Here is a 25,262-nt window from a genome sequence, read left to right as displayed (position 1 = left end):
GTTAATTTATTTTTAATACGTGTAATAAATTCGGCATAACTGAAGGGTAGTTTACATAATAACTTTACCAAAAGTTAAAGATGTTACAAGTCGCAAAAATGGCACATATGCACAGCAAATGCTTGTTTTTTTTTTTTCTGCCAGATCAACAGCCTTAAACTGATATAATGTTAACACATATGATCTCACCTTTGGTGTATTGTCTGGTAGTCAAAATAATTTTAACATGATATAACAATTTATTGATAAATATATATTAACAACATAAACTGAAATAAAACAATCAAAACATACAAACAACGGTTTTACCTATAATAACAATAAGACTCTAACTTGTCGGTACATTTTAAGATATTATCTCCCTGGAAACGCTACCTTTACAAAACATTTTATGGTCAACAAATATGGTAAATACATTTGTGTATTTGTATTACTGATACAGTATTATGAATGTGTTACGGGAACAACGGTGTTAACATTGATGAACTGTTAACGTCAACGATTTAAGCATTTGGATTTGAGTTTGTACTCCTCAATATTGTATATGGTTTATTGATACATTCAGTGACAATTCTGAAATGTGTTACTAAATATTAATTAAATTTAGATTTTTTTTCTGTCACTGTAATAAACAGCAAGGCAGGTGAAATTGGATTATTTTTCTTTTATTTTTTCGGTCATGGTCATTTTCATAGATTTATGTTATGTTTTTGCCTTGCTTCTATATTTTTAAGACTTCATCTATTCCGATGTCAATTATTTATTATTTCGCATTGCATGATCGCATTATAACGACTCATAGAATAGGTAAATAGCTTATCTTATAAATTTAGAAGCCATGGATGTATATATAATATTTACATTACGCGAAGCTCTCCAGTTTCGTGCGGAATGAAACACATTGATTTATCGGACATTGACCAGATATTGTTTTTATAATGCATCTTAAGGGCATACGATACAGTTACAGGGGAGGTAATGACGTTGCTAATGTAAAATGTTATTTTTGCGACGTCAAACAGTGACATATCGGGAAAAGATGCATTTTTCGACTAATTTTTATCATTCAAACTGATTTAATTTGAGTGCATGGACCTCCATTTTTTACGGCATTTTGTTTCATTTTGCGGGGAGATTATGTGGACCAAGTTTTATAAAACTGTAAATAGTGCAATTTTTTTAATTTTGAAAAATATATAGCAAAAAATGACGTTTTTTTCTCAATTCATGACCATTTGATAAATATGAGTTATTTCTGAACAAAAAAAGCATAAATTTTTAGAATACTTATAAAATACAGAAATTACAAATTATTTAACAAAAAACAATTTGTGTTTATCTTTTAAAACAAAAAAGTTATGTCTTTCTTTCGAAAGGTAAATTACGGCCAAAAATCCGAATTTTGAGCAAATATACCAAATTTCGACCTCATTCAACTAAAAAAGTAGCACATGAAGGTATATTTTTTATTACATATTTGAGTTAATCAGGTACAAAATAGCCTAGATGCAAATTTTCATCAAACTTGTAAATACGGGATCAAAACTGTATCGTATGACCTTAACTTGGCGACAATTATAGTAATGGAAATTTAGCACAAACATAAAACTTATTTGCCATCTCTCATCGATATACCAGTTGTAAAGACATAAACTCGGCATTTCATACAATATCACTTAGTTACTAAAGTTGTTAGATAAAGACACCAGGAAGCGTCCTAATTGCAGTATAAAGTACTGTGTGATTTCTTCCTTATCTGTTATAATGACCATTTGTATGTATTGTTTTAACCAGGTGGAACTTGTTTTAACTGGTCTAAACGGTATAGTCAATTCTGTTTAAAGTTTGTTCTTCTGCTAATTGATATTTAATTGTTTCAGCATAAAACTAATTTACACTGGTTTTAACCGATCACAAGTTAATGTTTAAAGTGCTTAATCTGGTGTGGTCAATGTTAGCAGTTCCGGGGTTGTATTTGTGTCAATGATTGACCACAACATGCGATGATATAAAAGATCCCCGTCTATTGTGCTTAATTACAGTGGTTGTTGTCTATAGGTTTTTCTTGTGTTCAGTATTGTGTTAGTCTTGTTTGTTTTTTCTTTAGTTCATTTATATGTTTTGGAGTTTAGTGTGACGTCCATTAACAATGAAATGAACTAGTACACAATTGCATTTAGGAGCCAGCTGAGGACTACCTCCGGGTGCGGGATTTTCTTGCAGCATTGACGACCCGTTGGTGGCCTTCATCTGTTATCTGCTCTTTCGTCGGGTTGTTGGCTCTTTGAATATTCTCCATTTCCATCCATTTTATTGCGTTATTTTGGGTTGTAGATTCTATAATGTAAACCTCTCAGCTTTCACGTTTAGCAAATTTGCATTTTCTCCAATTTGAGCATGCTTGGTTTGTATTACATAAGAGATATATTAGAATGGTGAAACACGCATAATTTAAAAGGAAAACAACATCTCAACACACCATTGTTGATATCATTTAGGTGAAACATAGATTGGCTCGACTGTTAACATATATCTTTCGATGAGATGAACTAAGCAATGTTGTTTGAAAATCAAATTAAACTGTTGTGATTTAGTTCATTCATTCACTTCAATGGTGGCCATACAAATACTTCGTTCTATGCTAAGTCGTTCTATTAATTGCACTTTTAAATCACAACTTTCAATGTTGTGTATCTAGACCTAAATACACTAAGCATTCATGTCTCCTCTGATTCAACAGCATTTTCAAAATGGTGAGATCTCTCATATGAACCAGCCTTGCTGATTTTTGTATTTACATATGACCCTCCTGAATACGATAAACTGCTGCATTTTTGTCGATAAATCCTCTGACGTCTTAAACAACGAAAAGCAGAAAAAAATCCCTGTCTGAAGTTACGATTCATGAAGCAATATGTAATAGGATTACAGCACGTGCTTACGTAGGCAAGTAAGTGAAACGCAGACGACAGTTCGTTCGTGACGTATAGTTCCGCAGAATTCTCGTCTATAATAACCCATGATTGGATGATGAACATGGGTGTCCAGCATACAAAGAATTCAAAGACAACTGCAAACAACATTTTGATGACCCTCTTCTTTGACGCCCTACTTCTCTCACTGTTCGACTGACGCATTCCACGTTGGAGATCGTATCGACCTTTAGGCTTCGCTATCGGAACTACGTCTGGTTTTTTGCAAGATCCATTTTGTGATCCAATGGTTGATTCTAAAAATAGAAATAATAATCAATTTAAAAAATATATATAAATGAGTGGCCCTTATACTACTATGGCCGAAATAAATCTAACATTAAGAAATGCTGTCAAAAGTTGTTTTTGTGTTTTAAATGTGATTTTGTTTTAAAAAGAAACATATGTGACTAACAAACTCAGACAAATATGACTATGTCTAGAAAGTCAACCAATTAAAAAGTTTCGATCAATGAACAAAAAAGTAGGGTGAATCAATAAGGCATGATTCTCTTAATTAGAGGGGTGTCTTTGGTTGATGTCTGCCTAATGTTTTCCGTATCATTTTTCAAGCATACTTCAGATCGTTAATTGGCTTTCTCTTCTGAACATGTTTACATTGTCTTATGCCGGGCTCTGTGATAACTTATTATTGGTTTTGTTCAATGTTTAAGGCCGAAGTGCCACGAGTTGTTCAAATCCTTGTCCGGTGTTTTGTGGTAGTTAGTAGTCTTTTTATCAATCATAGTTTTACTACATCTCATCTTTTTTTAGATGCACGATTGCATAATATGAAGTTACACGTACGCAAAAATAATTTGTCCTACTCTCTTCTGATAGAAAAGGGAGGTGGTATATAGCTGGTTCCATGCGAAATAAAGCATACACATAGATACACAAACATACAGAAAATGTATTACCTAGTTCATTCTGTGTGTCCATTTTCATTCCAATCCAAAGCGTTACGGCTATTAACATGTAAGCAATTGTCATAGTGACCACGGGCCCAACAAGAAGTAATATGAGCAGTGCTATTGTGTAACCGATCTCAAATGAAGTGTTGTCCCATTCTTCTCGACACATATTGTTTCCGTAAATGAGAGATATGTACTTGTTGTTTATAGCTGATGGTATCATCACTATAAAGGATAAGATCCAACATATTCCCAGAATCTTGTACGAGTGGGACAGAGTCTGCCATTTCCGGGAATGTAATGGTCTACAGATTGCGAAATATCTCTCTAATGATAGAATGACTAAAGTAAAGCAACCAACACAGAAGAATACACCTGCAAAAAAGGAAAACTTTCATTAGAAATATTGCCAGCAATTAATAGATCAAGTAAGAGACATTTATCTATTGTTCGACAATATGAACTTTCCGATTATATAATGTCAATATAATGCTATGAAATATAACGCATTACAACATGTTACACGTACTTGAATGCATGTAGTTATACAAAGTGAGAATACTATTGATTAAGTAAAAAATCAGAAGTGAAAAGTGCTAGGGATGTTTTAATTCATCCCTTTAAAAATATACTAGAACACACCCTCGAAATCGCGGGCATATACAGCTTGTGAACTGTTGTTGGATGATTTTTTTGTAAAAGATATTATGTATGGAGAATTACATAAAAGGTATCAAAAGCCCTCTCCCTTTTTCCAAAGTCCGATATTTTTTTCCTTTCTATCAAATTCAAGTATATTCGTGTTTCTGGCCTACGACCACAATTATTCTTATCCTTTGCTACAATGCTTCTTTTGGTAAAAGTAAAATCAAATTAAAAATTTGCACAGTTTCAAACATGAAATAAATGTAACTATTTATATATAGACCATTATTAGTCTAAAAAATATGCTTCTATGACAATTCATCAGTACTTATTTCTTTGAGAGCCTTATTAACATGCCAATGGTAGGATTTGAATCATGTATAAATGACTAATACCGACTAAGGCTAATTTGAGGGGTTGTCGGAGGGGTCCTGATCCCAAAATCCCCGGCTTAAAACCATGAAATCCCGAGATGCAGAATTTTAAGGAATTCATATCCCGAAATCGAAAAATATATTCCCGGATCCCGTAAGGATGAATCCCCAAGTCCCGAGCTTAAAAACATCCGCCCCCGATGCCCCGAAAAAGGTCCTGCTTCCCTCTAATCTCTACCTTTCTTTCATTTTTGCCAAATCACTATTTTCCCTTTTAACAATAAATTTGTATGCCCTAATTATGGGCCATATGTTTTCTAGTCTGTACATCCGTGCGTTCGTTTGTTCGGTCGTCCGTCCGTCCGTTCGTCTCGTCCGTCTGTCCAACTTCAGGTAAAAGTTTTTGGTCGAGGTAGTTTAAGATGTAGTTGAGCATGTTTTACTTATTTTAATAAACTTGCAAGTGGTATGACCACTTAAATAGTAAACATTTCAAAGAAAACAGTAAACAGAATCAGGGATTTTCTATACTAACATAGAAATTCCCTTACAGAATACAGAGAGTCTCTATATATTAAAGTAGTATAATCGTAGTTTACAAGTAGATAAACGCGAACAATATTTGTCCTCTCTAAGAAGGTATAATAGTTGTGATTCTTGCGATCTAAACACCATGATATGGAGGACGCTCTACGATTGGTTGTACTTGTGTCACATGTTTTACTTATTTTAATATATATGCAACTGGTATGACCCCTTAAATAGTAAACATTCAAAAAAAAAAACAGTAGACAGAATACAGAGAGTCTCTATATATTAAAGTAGTATAATCGTAGTTTACATGTAGATAAACGCGAAAAATAATTGTCCTCTCTAAGGAGGTATAATAGTTGTGATTCTTGCGATCTAAACACCATGATATGGAGAACGCTCTGATTGGTTTATCTATTTTTTCATTTTTGTTATCTATCATACGATTAGTTGTATTTGTGCATGTTTCAAACCGGAAGTCTTATCTATGACTAAAAGACAGTCTGATGACGGAATCATATCCGGACTCCTTTTTGTCGATTTTCTCCCAAAATAAATCAATCTGAATATTCATAAGAATGGATGAAAAATGCGACTATGCATGTTACCTATAGGACACAGAGGCATGATGATTGATTTATTGTGGAAGGAAGAGAAGCGACACACAAAATGAGGTCTTCTTGTTTAATAGCATAGATAGTTCCGTTTTCTGACATTCAGTCTATAAAATGACCATTTTGAGAATCAAAAATTATCATCTGTGCGGAAAAATTATGTACTTATATTTTACTGAAAATATACAGAATGAAACTATCAAATGCAAGCGAACGTATGCATAACTGTAAGGTCAATTGTTCTGTAAAGAGAATAACAAACAATCACTTGTTTGTGATTTTGAATTAGAAAGTATTTCTATCTAAAACAAAAAAATAAATGGACGTGTTATTATAGCCAATGAGACAACTATTCATCATAATCATTAGGACAAGAAGATCCGTTGATAATGTTTTTGTTTCTATATATAAGTTATTAAGTTGTACCCTTAATGCAGAACATCACGAACGCCTGTGCATTAAGTTTTGCAGTGAGTAGTAAGCACTATAGAACTGATGTATTTCCCGACTATATGTTTTCGGTTGACAAGGCAGACATTGCATTAACTGTTACGTGTAGAGGTTCGTAATGATACTGATACATGCAAGTTGATTGCTCAAGTGTAATGTTGAGGAAAAAACAATGTTCATGGATATATATATTCTAATTGTTTAAATACATTCGTAATATTTCACTTGTAATCTTAAGTAACAATCAATTGTAAATGACATTCAAGCATTAATAATTTAAAACATTCATCATGAAAAAGGAATGAGATGAAATCCCAAGAGAGCAATATAAAACGGAATGAAAAATGACGAAAAATAAATACATCCATCTACAAAACTTGTTTTAAATCAGATGTCTATAATTCAGTGGATTGGTTACTGTCTGTCTTAATCTATTTGGTTAGCGTTTGTTGTTTCTATCACTAATGAGGCAATTATTTTTTTGTTTTTTGAATTGTTTTCATATTTTGTGATGCTGGGACTTTTCATATCCTAAACTATATATTATGTGATTTTCTCATTGTTAAGGTAGCAATACACAGTTAGAAGTTTAGTTTCGCATTATGGCCCCTGTGAATTTTTTAAATATGAAAGTTTTTGTACAATAAAATTGATTTTTAGATAATTGAAAAATAATATAGCCTTCTTAGTGGGTTTATATGAACATTAAGATTGTTTTTAACATGTTTTATAGGCCATTTATATGATTGACAGTCCGTATTTTCCTATCGGTACCGTTCATAGGTCCATACATTATTGTAGACAAAGTGTTTATCAACAAAGATTTTGCGCTCGATCTTTTCAATTCAATTTTATGGAAAAACGAGCAGATAAGCATATGATTTTTTTGGGACCACTTGATAGATATAAACCTATGGATTCAGGAAAGGTATCACTGTAATTGATTGAAATTTTCCTTTAGACCAAATTTTGGAGACTTTTGTGACATGTTCACCCCCCTTTTTTGCTATATTTTGTATCTAAGAAATGCAGATTGTTGCCATGGTTACACCCAAGATGGATTATATTTCACCCTTATGACCATTAAAAATCAAATCTATGGAAGATTCTCTTTCTATAAGTATATACATGCGTAACACACATATAAAGCCTCAGACAGGAGGGGAAAGAGGGTGTTTTAAAATTTTGAGTGTCAATTTTAAGTTTTTTTCCTAACTGTGTATTGCTACCTAAAGGCCATGCAGTGCCAGTTTGGGATTTGTCATACAGTGACGGTTTATGGGGATTTGTCATACAGTGACGGTTTATGGGGGTTTGTCATACAGTGACGGTTTATGGGGATTTGTCATAAAGTGACGGTTTATGGAGGTTTGTCATACAGTGACGGTTTATGGGGGTTTGTCATACAGTGACGGTTTATGGGGATTTGTCATACAGTGACGGTTTATAGGGGTTTGTCATACAGTGATGGTTTATAGGGGTTTGTCATACATTGACGGTTTATGGGGGTTTGTCATACAGTGACAGTTTATGGGGATTTGTCATACAGTTACGGTTTATAGGAATTTTTCATACAGTGATATGGGGGTTTGTCATACAGTGACGGTTTATGGGAGTTTGCTATACAGTGACGGTTTATTGGGGTTTGTCATACAGTGATGGTTTATGGGGGTTTGTCATACAGTGACGGTTAATGGGGGTTTGTCATACAGTGATATGGGGATTTGTCATACAGTGACAGTTTACGGGGGTTTGTCATACAGTGACGGTTTATGGGGATTTGTCATACAGTGACGGTTTATGGGAGTTTGTTATACAGTGGCGGTTTATGGGGGTTTGTCATACAGTGACGGCTTATGGGGGTTTGCCATACAGTGACGGTTTATGGGATTTGTCATACAGTGACGGTTTATGGGGGTTTGTCATACAGTGATATGGGGATTTGTCATACGGTGTCGGTTTATGGGGGTTTGTCATACAGTGACGGTTTATGGGGGTTTGTCATACAGTGATGGTTTATGGGGGTTTATCGCACCGCGGGTAAATTATCACGTTGTGATTGGTTTTAACGCCGTCACGTGGTGACCCCCTATGAGACCGTAGGGGGGTTAGTAAATTTCATAGGGGTTCATGACGCGTTAATGGTGACGTCATCTGTTAATATTGTTGTGTTTTATTGTTTATTTTTCAACAAAACGCAGCAGAAAAAGTCTAGCGTGCGATAAATTCGTTATACGGTTAACTACTGAACCCCCTACGGATCCATAGAGGGTGAATAAAATCCATAGGGGACTCGGCCTCCGGCCTCACCCCTATGGATTTTACTTACCCTCTATGGATCCGTAGGGGGTCAGTAGCGAACCATATAACTTATATTATCGGATCACAGATGAATTATCACGTTGTGATTGGTTAAATGCCGTCACGTGGTGACCCCCTATGAGACCGTATGGGGTTAGTAAGTTTCATATGGGGTTCATGACGCGTTAATGGTGACGTCATCTATTAATGTTGTTGTGTTTCCTTGTTTATTTTTCAACAAAACACCACAGAAAAAGTCGTTATACGGTTAACTAATGACCCCCTACGGATCCATAGAGGGTGAATAAAATTCATAGGGGACTCGGCCTCCGGCCTCACCACCTATGGATTTTACTCACCCTCTATGGATCCGTATGGGGTCAGTAGCGAACCATATAACTTATATTGTCATACAGTTAGGGTTTATAGAGATTTTTCATACAGTGATATGGGGGTTTGTCATACAGTGACGGTTGATGGGGGTTTGCCATACAGTGACGGTTTATGGGGGTTTGTCATACAGTGATGGTTTATGGGGGTTTGTCATACAGTGACGGTTAATGGGGGTTTGTCATACAGTGATATGGGGATTTGTCATACAGTGACGGTTTATAGGGGTTTGTCATACAGTGATATGGGGATTTGTCATACAGTGACGGTTTTTTGGGGTTTGTCATACAGCGACGGTTTATGGGGGTTTGTCATACAGTGACGGTTTATGGGGGTTTGCCATACAGTTTCTTATAGTTAAAGGTCGTGCAGTGACCTTAACAGTGTTCTGTTGCTTACATTCTCTATTTGGTGTCTAATAATTTATTGACTTAAAGGTAATCATACCATATCACCCTATTTTCACATATAACTGTTTTCCTTTGGGAAACAATAACTGCCCTATTACTTTGTTTGAGTTCAAGTCTTACAAAACATCTGAAGCAGGTTGTTGACTTAGCAAGTTTAATACAAACCCCTTAGCGCTACTTGATATACAGAAATAGGTAATTAAATTTACACGGTTTATCTCTTGTATGTTCAGAAGTGTTAACAAGTGACTTTATGGCATCATAGTTGAAGGCATTTTACCTTGACATCAATACAAATGATAAAAAAAACCATATATTTAAGTACTATAGTACTTATCAGATTTCATAACTCTGCATGGGTGGTAAAACATTTAAATATTAAACATTCTTATTCTATTCTGTCGGATATACATTTATGATTGAGTAATCTCAATTGCAAAACGTGTAGTATGATCTTTTTTTATCTTTTTTTATCAATGATATCAATTAGACCAGTACTAAATTACAATATAGAACCTATTAAATAATTATGTTATCAGAACGTAAACAGTTAAAACATAATTTTGAAATATTAGTTCCAATCAATTATTTCTTTGTATGGCAAGTTTTTATTACTTAATTGTTTGAATTGTTATCCTGTTATTTCTGAAGGATCACACTCAAAGGTGAACAGAGCAACACTGAAGATTATTCAACAGTAAAAAAAATGCCATAGAAACATAATGATCCGTTAGTATCCCACTGTGTATAAAATAGTAATATAAACTGTTTAGACAACAATCATACCATAATCTCTATGGAATCGTACGGTACCATAAACAATTATGATTTGTTTGAAATATAATAGTAATTTATTTATCATTGATGCCAGTGTATCAATTGTTACACCGTATTAGATACAATGCGAATACCTATTTAACAAAGTATAAACAACTAAAAGAAATAAGTTTAATTGGTTCCCACTTCCTCAATATTCTAATAAAACAGATACACAAAGTTGAAATAATGAGATAAGTTATTGTCGATATATGTGATTGCTTTACAAGCAGATAAATAGAAAGACATTGACAGGAAAACACGAACATATAGCACTAAAAACTAATAACAACATAAATATAGGCGACAGTAGTTAGGTGAACATATAGCACACAAAACTAATAACAACATAAATATAGGAGACAGTAGTTAGGTGAACATATAGCACACAAAACTAATAACAACATAAATATAGGAGACAGTAGTTAGGTGAACATATAGCACACAAAACTAATAACAACATAAATATAGGAGACAGTAGTTAGGTGAACATATAGCACACAAAACTAATAACAACATAAATATAGGAGACAGTAGTTAGGTGAACATATAGCACACAAAACTAATAACAACATAAATATAGGAGACAGTAGTTAGGTGAACATATAGCACACAAAACTAATAACAACATAAATATAGGAGACAGTAGTTAGGTGAACATATAGCACCCAAAACTAATAACAACATAAATATAGGCGACAGTAGTTAGGTGACAACCATTCAAGTTGATATTCTTAAGGAAAGGGGGAGGGACAGCCAGGAGGATTGTTTCTGGATTTATCATATATTTGTATCTGCTGCTCCGTATGCTTATTTCTTTTTCGATGCTTTGAAATCTTCAGTTGTTTACATTATTTTATCTCGTGCAAAGTTATATTTAAATTCAGTAAACTGTAAGAAAGAAATTTAACTTGGTTGTACACAATATATTATAGATATCAGAATCCATGGAAACATAGAAATTGTCATAGGAAACACGATGTTTTGTATCCTTAGGTCGATTCAAAGTAGACGACATTTTAAATGGAAAAATCTTGATCAGTATTAAAATCAAATTGCAATATTATATTTTAATCATTGAATTGATGCATCGTTTTCAGGATATGAAAGCTTTTCTGCACTAACTGGTTTCTGGTAGTTCCATTCAATGTACATGAGTATTGTAGTGGATAGAAATTTGAGCAACAGTTACTGTAACAGTTGTAAAATATCAAAAATCAAAAACCGTATACCATGAAAAAACGTACAACCACAACTAATATTCAGGTTCAAATCAATGCCTTTCTTCAGAAGATGATTGAATGTGGTCGAAACAATACCTGTATATTTTTTTTATCTTTTTATTTGGAATGAATACAGATGTAATAATTGTGTATGTGGCTACCACGGAACGCATAGGCTGCTTGTTTTAACGTATGTCTTTTTCTCCATATATTGAGAAGTTCTTGAAAATAAAAGTGGATTATATTGGTATTGCTTATTATTGTATAGCAATATAATATTTCCCACAGAAAGTAACCAAAAGTTAGAGTGTAATAAATTCTAATATTGCACTAGTGCAATAAATCTTCAAAATTCATGACGTCATCAACGACAAAAACTAATTTTTACTTTTAAATATTATACTGCTATACAATAAAAGGGTTATTGCATGAATATTGGCGAATATTGTCCCTCGTAGAACATATATTCCACTCGCAAGCTCGTGCAATAGAAAATTCTACTCGGGACAATATTCCCCAATATTCATGCAATAACCCTATATTATTGTATAGCAATATAATATTTCCCACAGAATGTAACCAAAAGTTAGCGTGCAATAAATTCTAATATTGCACTAGTGCAATAAATCTTCAAAATTCATGACGTCATCAACGTTTAAATCTTAGTTTAAACCAATTTTTACTTTCAAATATTATATTGCTATACAATAAAAGGGTTATTGCATGAATATTGGGGAATATTGTCCCTCGTAGAACATATATTGCACTCGCAAGCTCGTGCAATATAAAATTCTACTCGGGACAATATTCCCCAGTATTCATGCAATAACCCTATATTATTATTAATATTGTATTAACTGCGCGATTAAAAGAAAAACACGTAGGACAGCAATCAAATGTATATTATTGGTTTTCTGATTTCTATAGGTAGTGGAACGTAATATGGTCGGACCATATGGGTATAAGCATATAGTCATGACCATACGCGTATGGTCCAAATACTCATGTTGTCCGGAACATATACAATATCAAGAAGTGAAAGTGGGGATAGGTTTTACTTTAACTCCTAAACACTTCTAGGAATAGCATTGTTTAAAGCAAACACGTGGGACACATTTGTATTTAAAATTCGGTCAGTGGGTGTGTTATGTTGTTATTTTTTAAACTTCCATGTCACAAATATATTATTTTTGGTTGAAAATTTAACTAAGTTTGATCATGGCACATTGCAATAAATTATCAGGAAAAAGGTTGACAATTGTGGTTGACAAATGATAACAGTTCTTTTGTTTTTGAAATAATGCTGAGTGATCTTTTTCGCCATGCTGATAATCAAATAATGAATACATAATGTCTCTTATATATTCCAAGTCCTGGCAGACGAGAAGCCCAATTTATCTAATTTACAAATAAGTGATAAATTATCATTTCATTGTTGTCCACAGTGATTTAATGTTTCGAGTAGAAACTAAACAGATGTAGGTAGTACATTCAGTCAACTCATCTCAGGAAACTAAATTGTTTTACATGTGTATCGTCATATCATCGATGCGTGTATGCCAGGATAAAAAATGTCATTTAACTAACTAAAGGTTAAGAAGGAATAAATGTATAAGTATAGGATACATTGGAGTCTTATCTGTTCGAGGTCACTCCAGTGTCATGGGATAGATTACAAAAGTAGTCTTATCTGTTCGAGGTCACTCCAGTGTCATGTGATAGATTACAAAAGTAGTCTTATCTGTTCGAGGTCACTCCAGTGTCATGGGATAGATTACAAAAGTAGTCTTATCTGTTCGAGGTCACTCCAGTGTCATGGGATAGATTACAAAAGTAGTCTTATCTGTTCGAGGTCACTCCAGTGTCATGGGATAGATTACAAAAGTAGTCTTATCTGTTCGAGGTCACTCCAGTGTCATGGGATAGATTACAAAAGTAGTCTTATCTGTTCGAGGTCAATCCAGTGTCATGGGATAGATTACAAAAGTAGTCTTATCTGTTCGAGGTCAATCCAGTGTCATGGGATAGATTACAAAAAGTAGTCTTATCTGTTTGAGGTCAATCCAGTGTCATGGGATAGATTACAAAACGTAACAAGAATGTGTCCCCAGTACACAAATGCCCCACTCGCACTATCATTTTCTATGTTCAGTGGACCGTGAAATTGGGGTAAACCCTCCAATTTGGCATTAAAATTAAAAAGATCATATCATAGGGAACATGTATACTAAGTTTGAAGTCGATTGGACTTCAACTTCATCAAAAACTACCTTGACCAAAAACTTTAACCTGAAGCGGGACAGACGGACGAACGAACGAACGAACGGACGGACGGACGAACGGACGCACAGACCAGAAAACATAATGCCCCTCTACTATCGTAGGTGGGGCATAAAAAAGTATATAATATACACAGATAATTTATTTTAATTATGATCTACGTATGTAATGCTTAGAATAGATAAACTTCAGTATAAACTCATCATAGATACAGCACGAGGATTCAAATTGTGTATTTGCGCTAGAATAAAAAATCTTGAAATAACAATATGTAGAACAATTCAAATGAGAAATATAACATAATGATAAATGTATGTAACTTAAAAACGTGAATTTATGTTTACAGACGTGGATACATACGACTGTCCTGTCTAACAACAGCCTTAAAATCTCATTTGATCATGTACATGTAGTATAATGCAATGTCCAGTTTTAATGAGTCATGTGTTTTATAGACATTCATAGCAAGCAATGATAAACAGTGAAGTATAGAAATAACAAACATCAGAAAAAAAGTGTTCTAAGATTTTTTTCTAAATATAATAGGTGAATAGTTGAAAACTCAGAAGATTGACTCAAAAATGAAATGCGATATTCAAAGATAAAAATTCAAATTTTTAATTTAGAAATACATGTAGCATCTCACAAAACGTGCATGCCTTAAGGTTTCAAAATATGACACCATCAGAGTCCATGCTTTATCGATTATAGAACTAGTGAGGTATATTTAACAAAATACTTGCTGAATTCGAAACGCTCTTCAAATTATATATACATAAAAACACAAATTCCTTCTTGGTGTAATTACCAAACGATACGAAGCAAGAAGTGTCTTTATTTAGTTTCGTTTAAAAAAAAATGTGTTAATGTTATTTTCTTCTAGTCTTGGACACTTTTCTGGCTAAGAAATTTATGTCTCTGCATTCTTTAAGTATTTATTGCACCTGCAAAGAAATCAGAAGTTCAAAGAATCTGATTTACTTGTATGTATCGTTTGCTTTGGCTTTGTTTACTGATAATCTTTATCACCTCATAAAAATCGATTGAAAAACACGAATTCACAATTTTTCTCAGGAATTACAATGCTCTCTTCAAACTTTCCTGTTTATAACAATGCATACTTAGACATTGTCAATTTATAAAATCTCAAATAGTGAACTGGATTTGTTTTTTATTATTATAGTGCATAGGAGTAAATGTTTTTGTGATCAAAAATATGTTCGTCTGTCCTAATATTGCAATTCAATTTTCCTTTTCACTTAGGAACTGAAAGTTTAGTTATGAATTTACAATACGCTACATAAGTAATACTGCAGATATCATTTTACTTAAGTGGCATATATAACATTGTCAAACCATATGTTAATACTTCCATTACAGATAGGAAAGAAATGTCCAACATTCAGTTTTCTCTCTGAAAGGAAAATATCTGTGTCTATGGAATCAATTCGTCTGTGAAATCTTACAGCCGAATGAGATATATCTATTAATCTTAACAGATTTCGTCATATACATTAGGTAATTGGCTACACAGATAAATATCTAAAGACATTGATGATATCACTTTTTTATAGTTCTCCCATATTGTATGCAATAAAAGGAGATATATTACTAGAATTACTTCGTATATTGGTCAACCGATAACGAAATGTCATAAGAATTAAAGTAGGGAAATGGTGTTTTCTCACTAAAAGGAGCCATTACTACCGATTATTCGATAACACCTTAGGTTCTGTATACAAATAAAACGGATAATTATGACGTGTTTCTGAATTTATGGTATTTATTAATTTATTCGTCTTTAAACGTGGAAACTATACCAATGAGGATAGTCAACAATGAGGACAGTCACTAACGGGATAGTCAACAATAAGGACAGTCACTAACGGGATAGTCAACAATAAGGACAGTCACTAACGGGATAGTCAACAATAAGGACAGTCACTAACGGGATAGTCAACAATAAGGACAGTCACTAACGGGATAGTCAACAATAAGGACAGTCACTAACGGGACAGTCAACAATAAGGACAGTCACTAACGGGATAGTCAACAATACGGACAGTTACTAACGGGATAGTCAACAATAAGGACAGTTACTAACGGGATAGTCAACAATACGGACAGTTACTAACGGGATAGTCAACAATAAGGACAGTCACTAACGGGATAGTCAATTAGCAAAAGTCTAGGAAAACCCGACAGCATCATGATCAAAAAGAAATACAACAGAAAGACAAACTACAATGCACAAAACTATAGATTGACCAAGAGATATTTTCTTTAATGGTTGTCTGCGAAAGAATTTCATTAGCATTTTGTTTAATTTGTTCTTATTAATGTACGATATGTTATTGACTTATTTTTATCGTCAACATTAAGGTCGCATTTACTTATCTCGTTTATAGTCCCGTTAGCTTTTATCATGATTATTGAAATACACAATGTAGCAGTATTCTTTAAACATGTTATTTAGTATCCCTTATCTTGTATATCAACGTCAACCGAATAGTGTAATTGCCAGTGGCAAATATTTCGTGCATATCAGAGTTGAAATAATAATATCAACAGATCAAAGTGGGTTCCATCAGAATTAATGACAGAATAATTTCGATATCACTTAACGAGCAGTTTTGATGGGAACAGAGGCAGAAATATTGCGTTACTTGTAGCAGAACCCTTGGGATTCTTTTTTAATTTTAAAAAGCAATCTTACTCATGACTGAGTCAACTTATTCTCATACAGATTGCACAGTTGGGTTTATCTGTTTCAAGCTATTTATAAATATGGGACGGCTTTGGAGGCAAAAATTACTATCCCACAATCAACCATTATACACAATGACTATCACTACATTTTTTATCTTTCGGTTATATTTGTATGGTAATCTTTTAAGAAAATGGTCGATTACGTAATCGTTCAGTCTATCCCAGTCATTGTAAATTCATGTGATAGAACATTAACTGTTTGTAGTCTGACTTAATTTGCAATATCTGCTAAACAAATTAAATCTGAAGTACAGCTACGTTTTTAAATTGATGATGAAACTCAAAAGCATATCATTTAATTCGAAACAACAGGTGCATATGTGAGACATTCAAAGGTATAGTTTGTTTATCAATACAAATCGTGATTATAAAAGCTTATCAACGTCCTCTGGTAATTTTTCAAACATTTCCGACAGATTAATAGTAGTCACGTGTCGTGACGTGACAAAACAACACTGTCATTTTTCATGGTTGTTTTTGTTTGTTCCAGCTGTTTATCCTTTTAGATATTTTCATCTAATAACCACGTTCTCACGTTCTTTGTATATGAACGTCTTACCATCAATCAAATACCTTTATGCGTGTATATTAATTGATAAACATTAATTGCAATCCATAACTGTTATCCGTTTACTTTTAATGAAAATGAACTATCGAATTAAACTTATTACTGTACTAGCTTTTGCAACACGAGGTGTGCAACATATGGAACGGGACATCTGAGATCACCACCAGTTTTTGGCGGGGTTCGTGTTGCTTCATCTTATTAAGTTTACTATCTTAATATGGTTTGTGTACTATTGTTTGCAATTGTCCGTTGGTTTTTTTTTTCATTTCTAATCAGTTTACTTATTATTTATAAATGAGTTTGACGTTTTAACATTTGTGATTAAAAGTCATTTTATACAATAATTTCGATTGTTATAATCTATGCGTTTTAAAGATACCTATATCTCCTACATGTTTTTGTATATTTAATTCATGTATATTTTAAAAGTTCTAAGTCCACTAAACATAAGTTAAAATGTTACCTAATATAAAAATCAATATTAAATTTATCGGTTCTCTCCCCACTAATTAGACATCAAACTTCATTCAATCTGATATATGTTTTATTTTTTTCAAATTACGTAACTTCAATGATTGGTACATTGAACAAAAAGACAGTTGCTCTGTCAGCAAATCTGTCTCACCATACTACGTAAGCTTCCCGTATGATCATCCTAGTTAGGTTAACCATAATTATTTGATTAAAATCTAAACTTATTATCTCAGATTTGACAGCCAACGTGGCCAGCTTGACGTAAAGATTACAGAGTATGGTCGAGTAAATCGACTAATTCTGACAGATTTGGTAATTTGTTTACTAATCATTTGATGATATCAACTAATACCGATTTTCCAAATGGTTAATTTCATGCAATGTTGACATAGTTAAGCATTCACGTGAACTATTTTTCAAGGAAATACGTTGACTAAGTATCTCTGATCGACGAAAACTGTGTTAAACAATTTGTCTTAAGCATGATCATATATTTCGACTGTATTTTTGGTACATTTTACTAGCTTTAAAAGCCCACTGTTTGAAAGATAGATTGAAGCAAACATAGCATATGCTCAACAAATGAAAGTCATGAATAGAAGGTATCAGATAATCTAAAGTCCAATGTAGTTTTTTTTAAACTCCTTGCTATTATATTAGGGACGTCTATTCCTTCTTTCAAGGTGTATAGAAAATAGGAAAGTTAGAGGTCGGGACCACACAATAATTTTATCTATTTCCAGGAAATCATAATGTAGTCAGCTACATGTATTGAACATATTAATATCAACAAAATTTGAAATTAAACATGCCGTTTAGAAAATATTTTAGAAATATATTATATTGTAAGATTCTAAAAGTATTCACATCGAGCTACATTTACTTTACTGAAATTTTACCAGAGATTGTAAAATTCCTTGACAATAACCTGGTAGTGAAAACCATTCAGGGGGGATTGAAACTCCTTCTTTGGGTTAATTTGTCTTTGTATGTTATTATTCAAAAGAAGTACATTTAACAGCAATACATACATGTTTAAATGGTTTTGATTAAGTTACAGAATATAACATGATTACCAAATGATGGTAAAAGAAATATAATAATTACATGCTGGTCTTTACGTTCGTGTAGATTTCATGGTGCATTACGTTCTTGGTCAGAGAAGTTTATATCAATAAACCTGTTGTGAATTCACGTGTCTAACATAAGCTTTCAGCTAATTTATCAAAGAATTGCTAATAAAAGAAGATATATTAAGAGAGATGGACGCATGTTTTTAATTTTCTTAATTTGCTCAAAACACATAGTTACACGTATAACATTGAAACGATTAACAATATAAAAAGATTATTAACTAGAACAGACTTCCTATAACGAATGCATCTTAATGGAAGAAATAAGAAATTGCTTACAACTGTTACAGTTGGCATCTTATAATCGTATTAAGCTGACGGGTTCAATACCAAATGCTTTAATTATTTTTTTTTTATTTAATATAAAATTTGGCCATATGTTAATCTTCAAAAAATGACCATCAAAATACAATGTCAAGGTGAAATGTCAAATATGTACACACACATGGCGATATGAAACATCGACAGTGGTCAATAATTGTATTCATTCAAATTTTTAAACTTTTCCTATGTTTGTTGCGATATCCATATGTAAGTACTGATGTCTTACCCCCTAACCTGTATTTCAAATCCTATTTTGGTTCTACAAATTGATGTTTTTCGTTCGTTTTATTTCTTCTTACCATTTACTGGTGCACAATAGCATGCATTATAACATTAACACATTCTGAATCTTTTGCAACAAATAAGTTCCTTGCATGATCAGGATATTAAAATGTCAATATTAACGATAAAACTGCTTGCTCATTTCCTCCAATTTTGATTTAGATTTGTATTGTAAATTTGCGGAATTACGAAGCCGTGCACAAGAAAAGAAAAGTTAGGGGGTTTGGGTTAGACAGTGCTACAAGATAGAACAAAATATGAGGAAGGTGGGATTATAAGGTGCTACAAGTCTGTAAAGAATTGTGCAGAAGATTGAGTTAGACAATGCTAAAAATTAAACGAAACCCTTAATATGTTTGGTTAATATTGATCCGATAATTGTAACATGTTACAACGACCAATGCCGAGAATCAATAAATTATAATACCATTTCCTTTCAAATTATATTATTAAAAAGTGTAAATGATTAGAAACATTCTGCAAATAGTATTTTTATCAAGTTAGATGCGACATTATATCATGTCTTCACAAGAAAAACTATTTTTCTTTGCTTTTTTCTGAGATCTACTTCTCACTGAGACTTTGTACAGTATGCTATATGTGCAGACAGAAAATCAAATACAGATTGCTGAACTAGATTGTTAAATATGTAGTTTATCTCGGGTGCGCGATTTCCACGCTGCGTTGAAGACCTATTGGTGGCCTTCGGCTGTTTCATTCTCATTTATCTAATTTTTCAAAGTTGTAGGTAGAACAGGTGAAAAAAAGTTGGATAGATGAGATCAAATATAATCAAGAACAAAGGGTTTTTCAATTAGAGTTTGGGATGAATAACAGGTGAAAAATAAGACTGAAAATTATACCCGCATTAACTTTTCTGTAGTATTATTTAGCATAGCATGTTAATGCAAGCACAATGGTTGAAAGCGTAGCACAGAAATATTTATAGCACACACTAAAGGATTGTTTAGTAGATCTTTATCCTAGTTCGAAAAGGTGGGATACTGCATCAGTGTAGTGATATACGTTGATCTGTCTTTGCTATAGTCTATCCTTAAGTTGGGTCAGTCTGTTGTCTATGTACATGTACTTAACTTGCGAGTCTTGCGTCCCCCCCCCCCCTTTGCGGCGTACATAATGAGTGGACTTTCTGTGGCAGCCTGTGTATTTTGAAGCTTCTGTATGATCTCTGATAAGTGTGACAGGAATAGCTTGGCTTTGATATCTGCATGTGATGGTGAGTGGTTGTGGTCTCTTGGAAATCTGGTAACTAGATTATCTATGGTGTTTACGGTGCCAGAGCAGTCAATTTCTGTGCATTTCCAGTATACAAGTTCTGCATCTCTGCCCTGGTTTTTTTGGTCTTGACACCAAATTTACCCAGTGTCACATTTGCTCCAAAAGCTTTAGTTTTTGAGATATAAGCCAAAAACTGCATTTAACCCATATGTTCTATTTTTAGCCAAGGCGGCCATGTTTGTCAATGGATCAAAACTTCGGATACAATTTATAAACAAGATACCCTAAGGAACATTTAGTTAAACTTTGAATGTTATTGGTCCAGTAGTTTATGAACAAAGTGTATACAATTTAAAGGGCAATAACTCCTTAATGGGTCAATTGACAATTATGGTCTTGTGACTTTTTTGTAGATACAGTATTACTTTGGTGAACATTATAATAATTGTTGTTTACAGTTTAAAACTGCAAAAATTCCCTAAAACTACCAATTTAGTGGCAGCAACCCAACAAATGGTTGTTCGATTCGTCTAAAATTTACAGGGCTGATAGACTTGACCAATTGAACAATCTTACCACATGTCAGTTAAGACAAAACTTCTATTTTAGTCATGGTGGCCATGTTTGTCGATGGATCAAAACTTCCGATACAACTTATAAACTAGACACCATAACGAACATCTAGTTAAAGATTGAAGGTATTTGGCTGAGTAGTTTCAGAGGAGAAGATTTGTGTAATAGTTTAAAGACGACAGACGACGACGACGACGGACGATGAAGGACTCCAAGTGATGGCATAAGCTCACATGGGGCCCTTTGGGCTTCAGTGAGCTTAAAAGTAATAAAGTAATAAAATGTAAATATAAAAATATTACTGATTTGTGGGTTTCTTTTGTATAAATGATGAAACATTTATTTATTATTTAAAACATACTAAATTTTATTTATAAATAAAATGTAACAAGTTTAAATGGTATAAAAGCATACAGGAACACATTTACTTTTAATTTTAGAAAGACACCTTATTATTACTAATCAAACAATGCAATACTTAACAAAAATATATAAAGTGGCTAAATGAGAATACCTTATTTTAAAAAGTTGGGTAAATGGGAAGACACCATCTGCTCTTTGGTCGAGTTTTTGTTTCTTTGACATTCCCAATTTTCATTCTCAATTTTATTATGTTTATATTCTATGATTTGAATAAAAAGAAGGACTATTTTACTTAAGTATTAACTACCGAAAATAGTATGGAAACCATTGTGGAGACTTTTATGATGAGTTGTCCAATTGGTTATTAATGTGAGCATTGTGACATAGGAATACACAGGGACATGCACAAATTTGAAATTTCGTCTTTTGAAATAAATGCGACGAGAAACCAGACAAAACATTTTTTATTTAAATCCACATTTGCAGAGAATATCAATACATGCATCAACACGAAGTTCGTCATGAAATCAAACAAGCTATTAAGAAGTTAATTTCACATTTTTTTATGACGGAAATACATGCCGTAGTTTTTTTTTTAAAAATCCAAAATTTTGTAACAGCAAGTTTCAATAACACAATATCCGTATTGTTCAAGCCAGTACCGAAATACTGGCTTAATATTCATCAACAGTAATTATATTTATCAAAAAGTTATGATAATTATCAACCCAACATGCAGATAATTACATTAAAACGATGTAATAATTTTCAATCAAGCATACAGACAATTACTGATAAGATTTTTCTTTGAATTTAACTAAATTGTGTTCCAAAGTAAGTTTCTTAAGTTTATTTACGTCTTGTTTAAGATAAATATTGATAGATAGTTTTTTTTTTTAAAAGTGACATGTATAGTTAATGCTTTTCGTTATAATTACACATATTGGTTGATTGAAGGTTTTAAATATAGAACGTCGTTATTAAATTTTCACGTATAGATCGTCGTTATTGACATATCATGTATTGATCGTCAGTTTCACGTATATATCGTCGTTTTTAAAAATATTTCATCGTTTTGTTTTAGTTTATCGTATAGTTCGTCGTTTTTTAAAGATTCACCTGTAGATCGTTCTTATTAGAATTATACGCATAGATTGTCGTCATTTAAGTTTAACCTGTAGATCGTTCTTATTAGAATTATACGCATAGATTGTCGTCATTTAAGTTTTATTTATAGATCGTCGTTTTAAAATCATATAAATGTTGATATGAAACTCAACCTTCGACGATGAAAAATACACGCATATCTATCAAATAATAAAATGCACTTGTTAATAATAATCTCAGATCTAGAGAAGTTTATAATAATACTTAATCATAATTTTGCTAAACACAAACACGACAAAGTAAATAACATGCAACGGATATATTTCAATGTCCAAACATATGAATACAAATTCTACTAGTTTGAAGAAAGCTGTGTTGCAAAACACATGTTTTATAAAATGGATTGAAAACATGTCAACGTTCGATTCTTATAATTTGCTGTCTGAAAAGATCGCGCATTCCTTTACTACGATAAAGCAAGTACACTATGATGAATTAATGCGAATTCTGATGCGTATTCTGACAATTGAAGTCTCTTCAAAGATTTATAAAGCCGAATTAATATGAAATCTAAACATTGAACAGATGTTGAAGAATGGATAAAATCGAAAAAGACTAAAAAGTTAGTACAATACAGAAATGTTTGTTTACCTCGTCGAAATAGCAACCCTAACTAGAGGAAAACAAAAAAAGACAAATGGTATGACTTGAATCAATTTGGTATCCAGGTATCATGATTTTGAATGTACATTTTGTCTCTTTCGCGTCTCTTGTATCAACTATTACATATCAGGAATGACAACGATTTCTAAACAGGGCAGGCTTATGCCGCTACAATGAAGCACTCGCACCCCAATTCACTATAAACATAAGACAATGATAAACTTACCTTGCAGATAACGTACTGATATACACATAAACTTTCCAAATACGAAATTCTGTAGAATGAGTGGTATTGTGTTGAAGGGCATACACAGTATAGCTATGAACAAATCACTGATGGCGAGGTTCAGCAAGAACACATTCGTAACTGTTCTCATCCGTTTGTTTTGGACTAACGTCAAGATAACCAGTATGTTCCCAACAACAGACAATACAAAGATGAGACAGTATAATGGTATCAGTATTTTCCATTCCAATGTTAGGGCTGGTATTTCATACGGTTTAAAACAGTTGTTGTTTAAGCAGGTATCGTTTGCTAGAGTACTAACATTAGTTAAAGGTTCGGTTATGTTCATTGCTGGAATCATAACTAAAAATCAGTTTATTATACTATATTACTATAAAGTTGAAGCGTACTATCAAATCAACTATATATATCAAACACAATATAAACCGTGCTGTATATTACAGATCAGTATACTACTATCATCCATTTGTCTCGTTAGAGAAATGATAATTGATAAAAGTGTATAATCGGATTCAGATATATCACAACTATCTGACCAATGATTGTCTTTGATTAAACCACAAGCATTATTGGCGCATCACAATAATCAATGGGGAGTTTCCATTCAGAAATCATATCAGATAAGTAAAACATTGTTCCACTAGTTATCTGAGCACCACATCAGAAATCGTATCAGATAAGGAAGACATTGTAATCATATCAAATAGGCAATACATTGTTCCACTATTTATGTCTAACATCTCATTCAACGTTAAAGGGATGCATATTGTTTTTATTTCTTTTTGTTCCACCGGCTATTGGAACACAAACAATCAGGAGGAAACTTCAAGCATATTTCAAACTCTAACGTGTTTCACTGTAAATCAGATCACAAAATCATATTCAACGTTGAAGATAGGCATCATGTTGAAATGTCAACGTGTCGAGATATCATTCTGCTGTTTTCTTTGATGAGTGAATAAAAGTTATTTATGTTTGAAAGATTTCTGTAAATATCATTTCTGCATTTAAATCATGCCTCATTTATTCTAAATAAAGATACGTTAATGCTGTTTATGATTTTCAAGAAGGAAAAAATAAAGGCAAAATCTCATTATGAAGTTTGTTGTCATTGTAATTATTGATTCAAGAAACGCATTTATAGACCATACAGACGAATATCATTAATTGAAATGATTCTTTAATATCTTCATTTTTTATACTCAGTTATAACATTGATGATATAATCTATGACAAGCTATAGACACCTAATATTAGTTGGATATATCTGTTATCACTTAAAACGCTCAATACATTTATATGCAGCATTATAACAGTCCGTTTAATGAAATATATAGTTGATTCAGTGTTTTGTTCAGATGGAGTTTATTGAGTTTTTTTTTTTTTTTTTTTTGGTGGGGGGGGGGGGGGGGGGTTGGCATTGTTATTGTCCGATTTTCTTAGCTTTGTGGTTTTTCATTGTTACTTTTTTATCTCTTTTGCTGATTTTTATCAAATAATCCTAATATCAGCCACAGAGTGGCACAATGTATATACTAATCTCATAACAACAATATGTTGAAATGTCGAAACGTTAAATTTTGTACAGAATATAAAATGG

The 25,262-nt window shown here is 32.8% G+C and overlaps 1 protein-coding gene across 1 annotated transcript; it reads right to left on the bottom strand.

The window, feature by feature from the left end:
- Positions 1-225: 225 nt before the first annotated feature.
- LOC143084912 (cholecystokinin receptor-like) lies at positions 226-24,120 on the bottom strand. The gene is made up of 3 exons (XM_076260975.1): positions 23,642-24,120; positions 3,893-4,261; positions 226-3,229 (listed from the first exon to the last, which is right to left on the bottom strand). The coding sequence occupies exons 1-3, from the start codon at positions 24,000-24,002 to the stop codon at positions 2,718-2,720; spliced, it is 1,242 nt and encodes a 413-aa protein (XP_076117090.1). The 5' UTR covers positions 24,003-24,120; the 3' UTR covers positions 226-2,717.
- Between the last annotated feature and the right edge of the window lie 1,142 nt (positions 24,121-25,262).

This window comes from Mytilus galloprovincialis, chromosome 8, assembly GCF_965363235.1.
Source record: "Mytilus galloprovincialis chromosome 8, xbMytGall1.hap1.1, whole genome shotgun sequence".
In the NCBI taxonomy this organism is placed as follows: Eukaryota; Metazoa; Mollusca; class Bivalvia; order Mytilida; family Mytilidae; genus Mytilus; species Mytilus galloprovincialis.
Note: the sequence above shows the minus strand (reverse complement) of the source record. Positions and strands in the feature narration are given on the sequence as shown.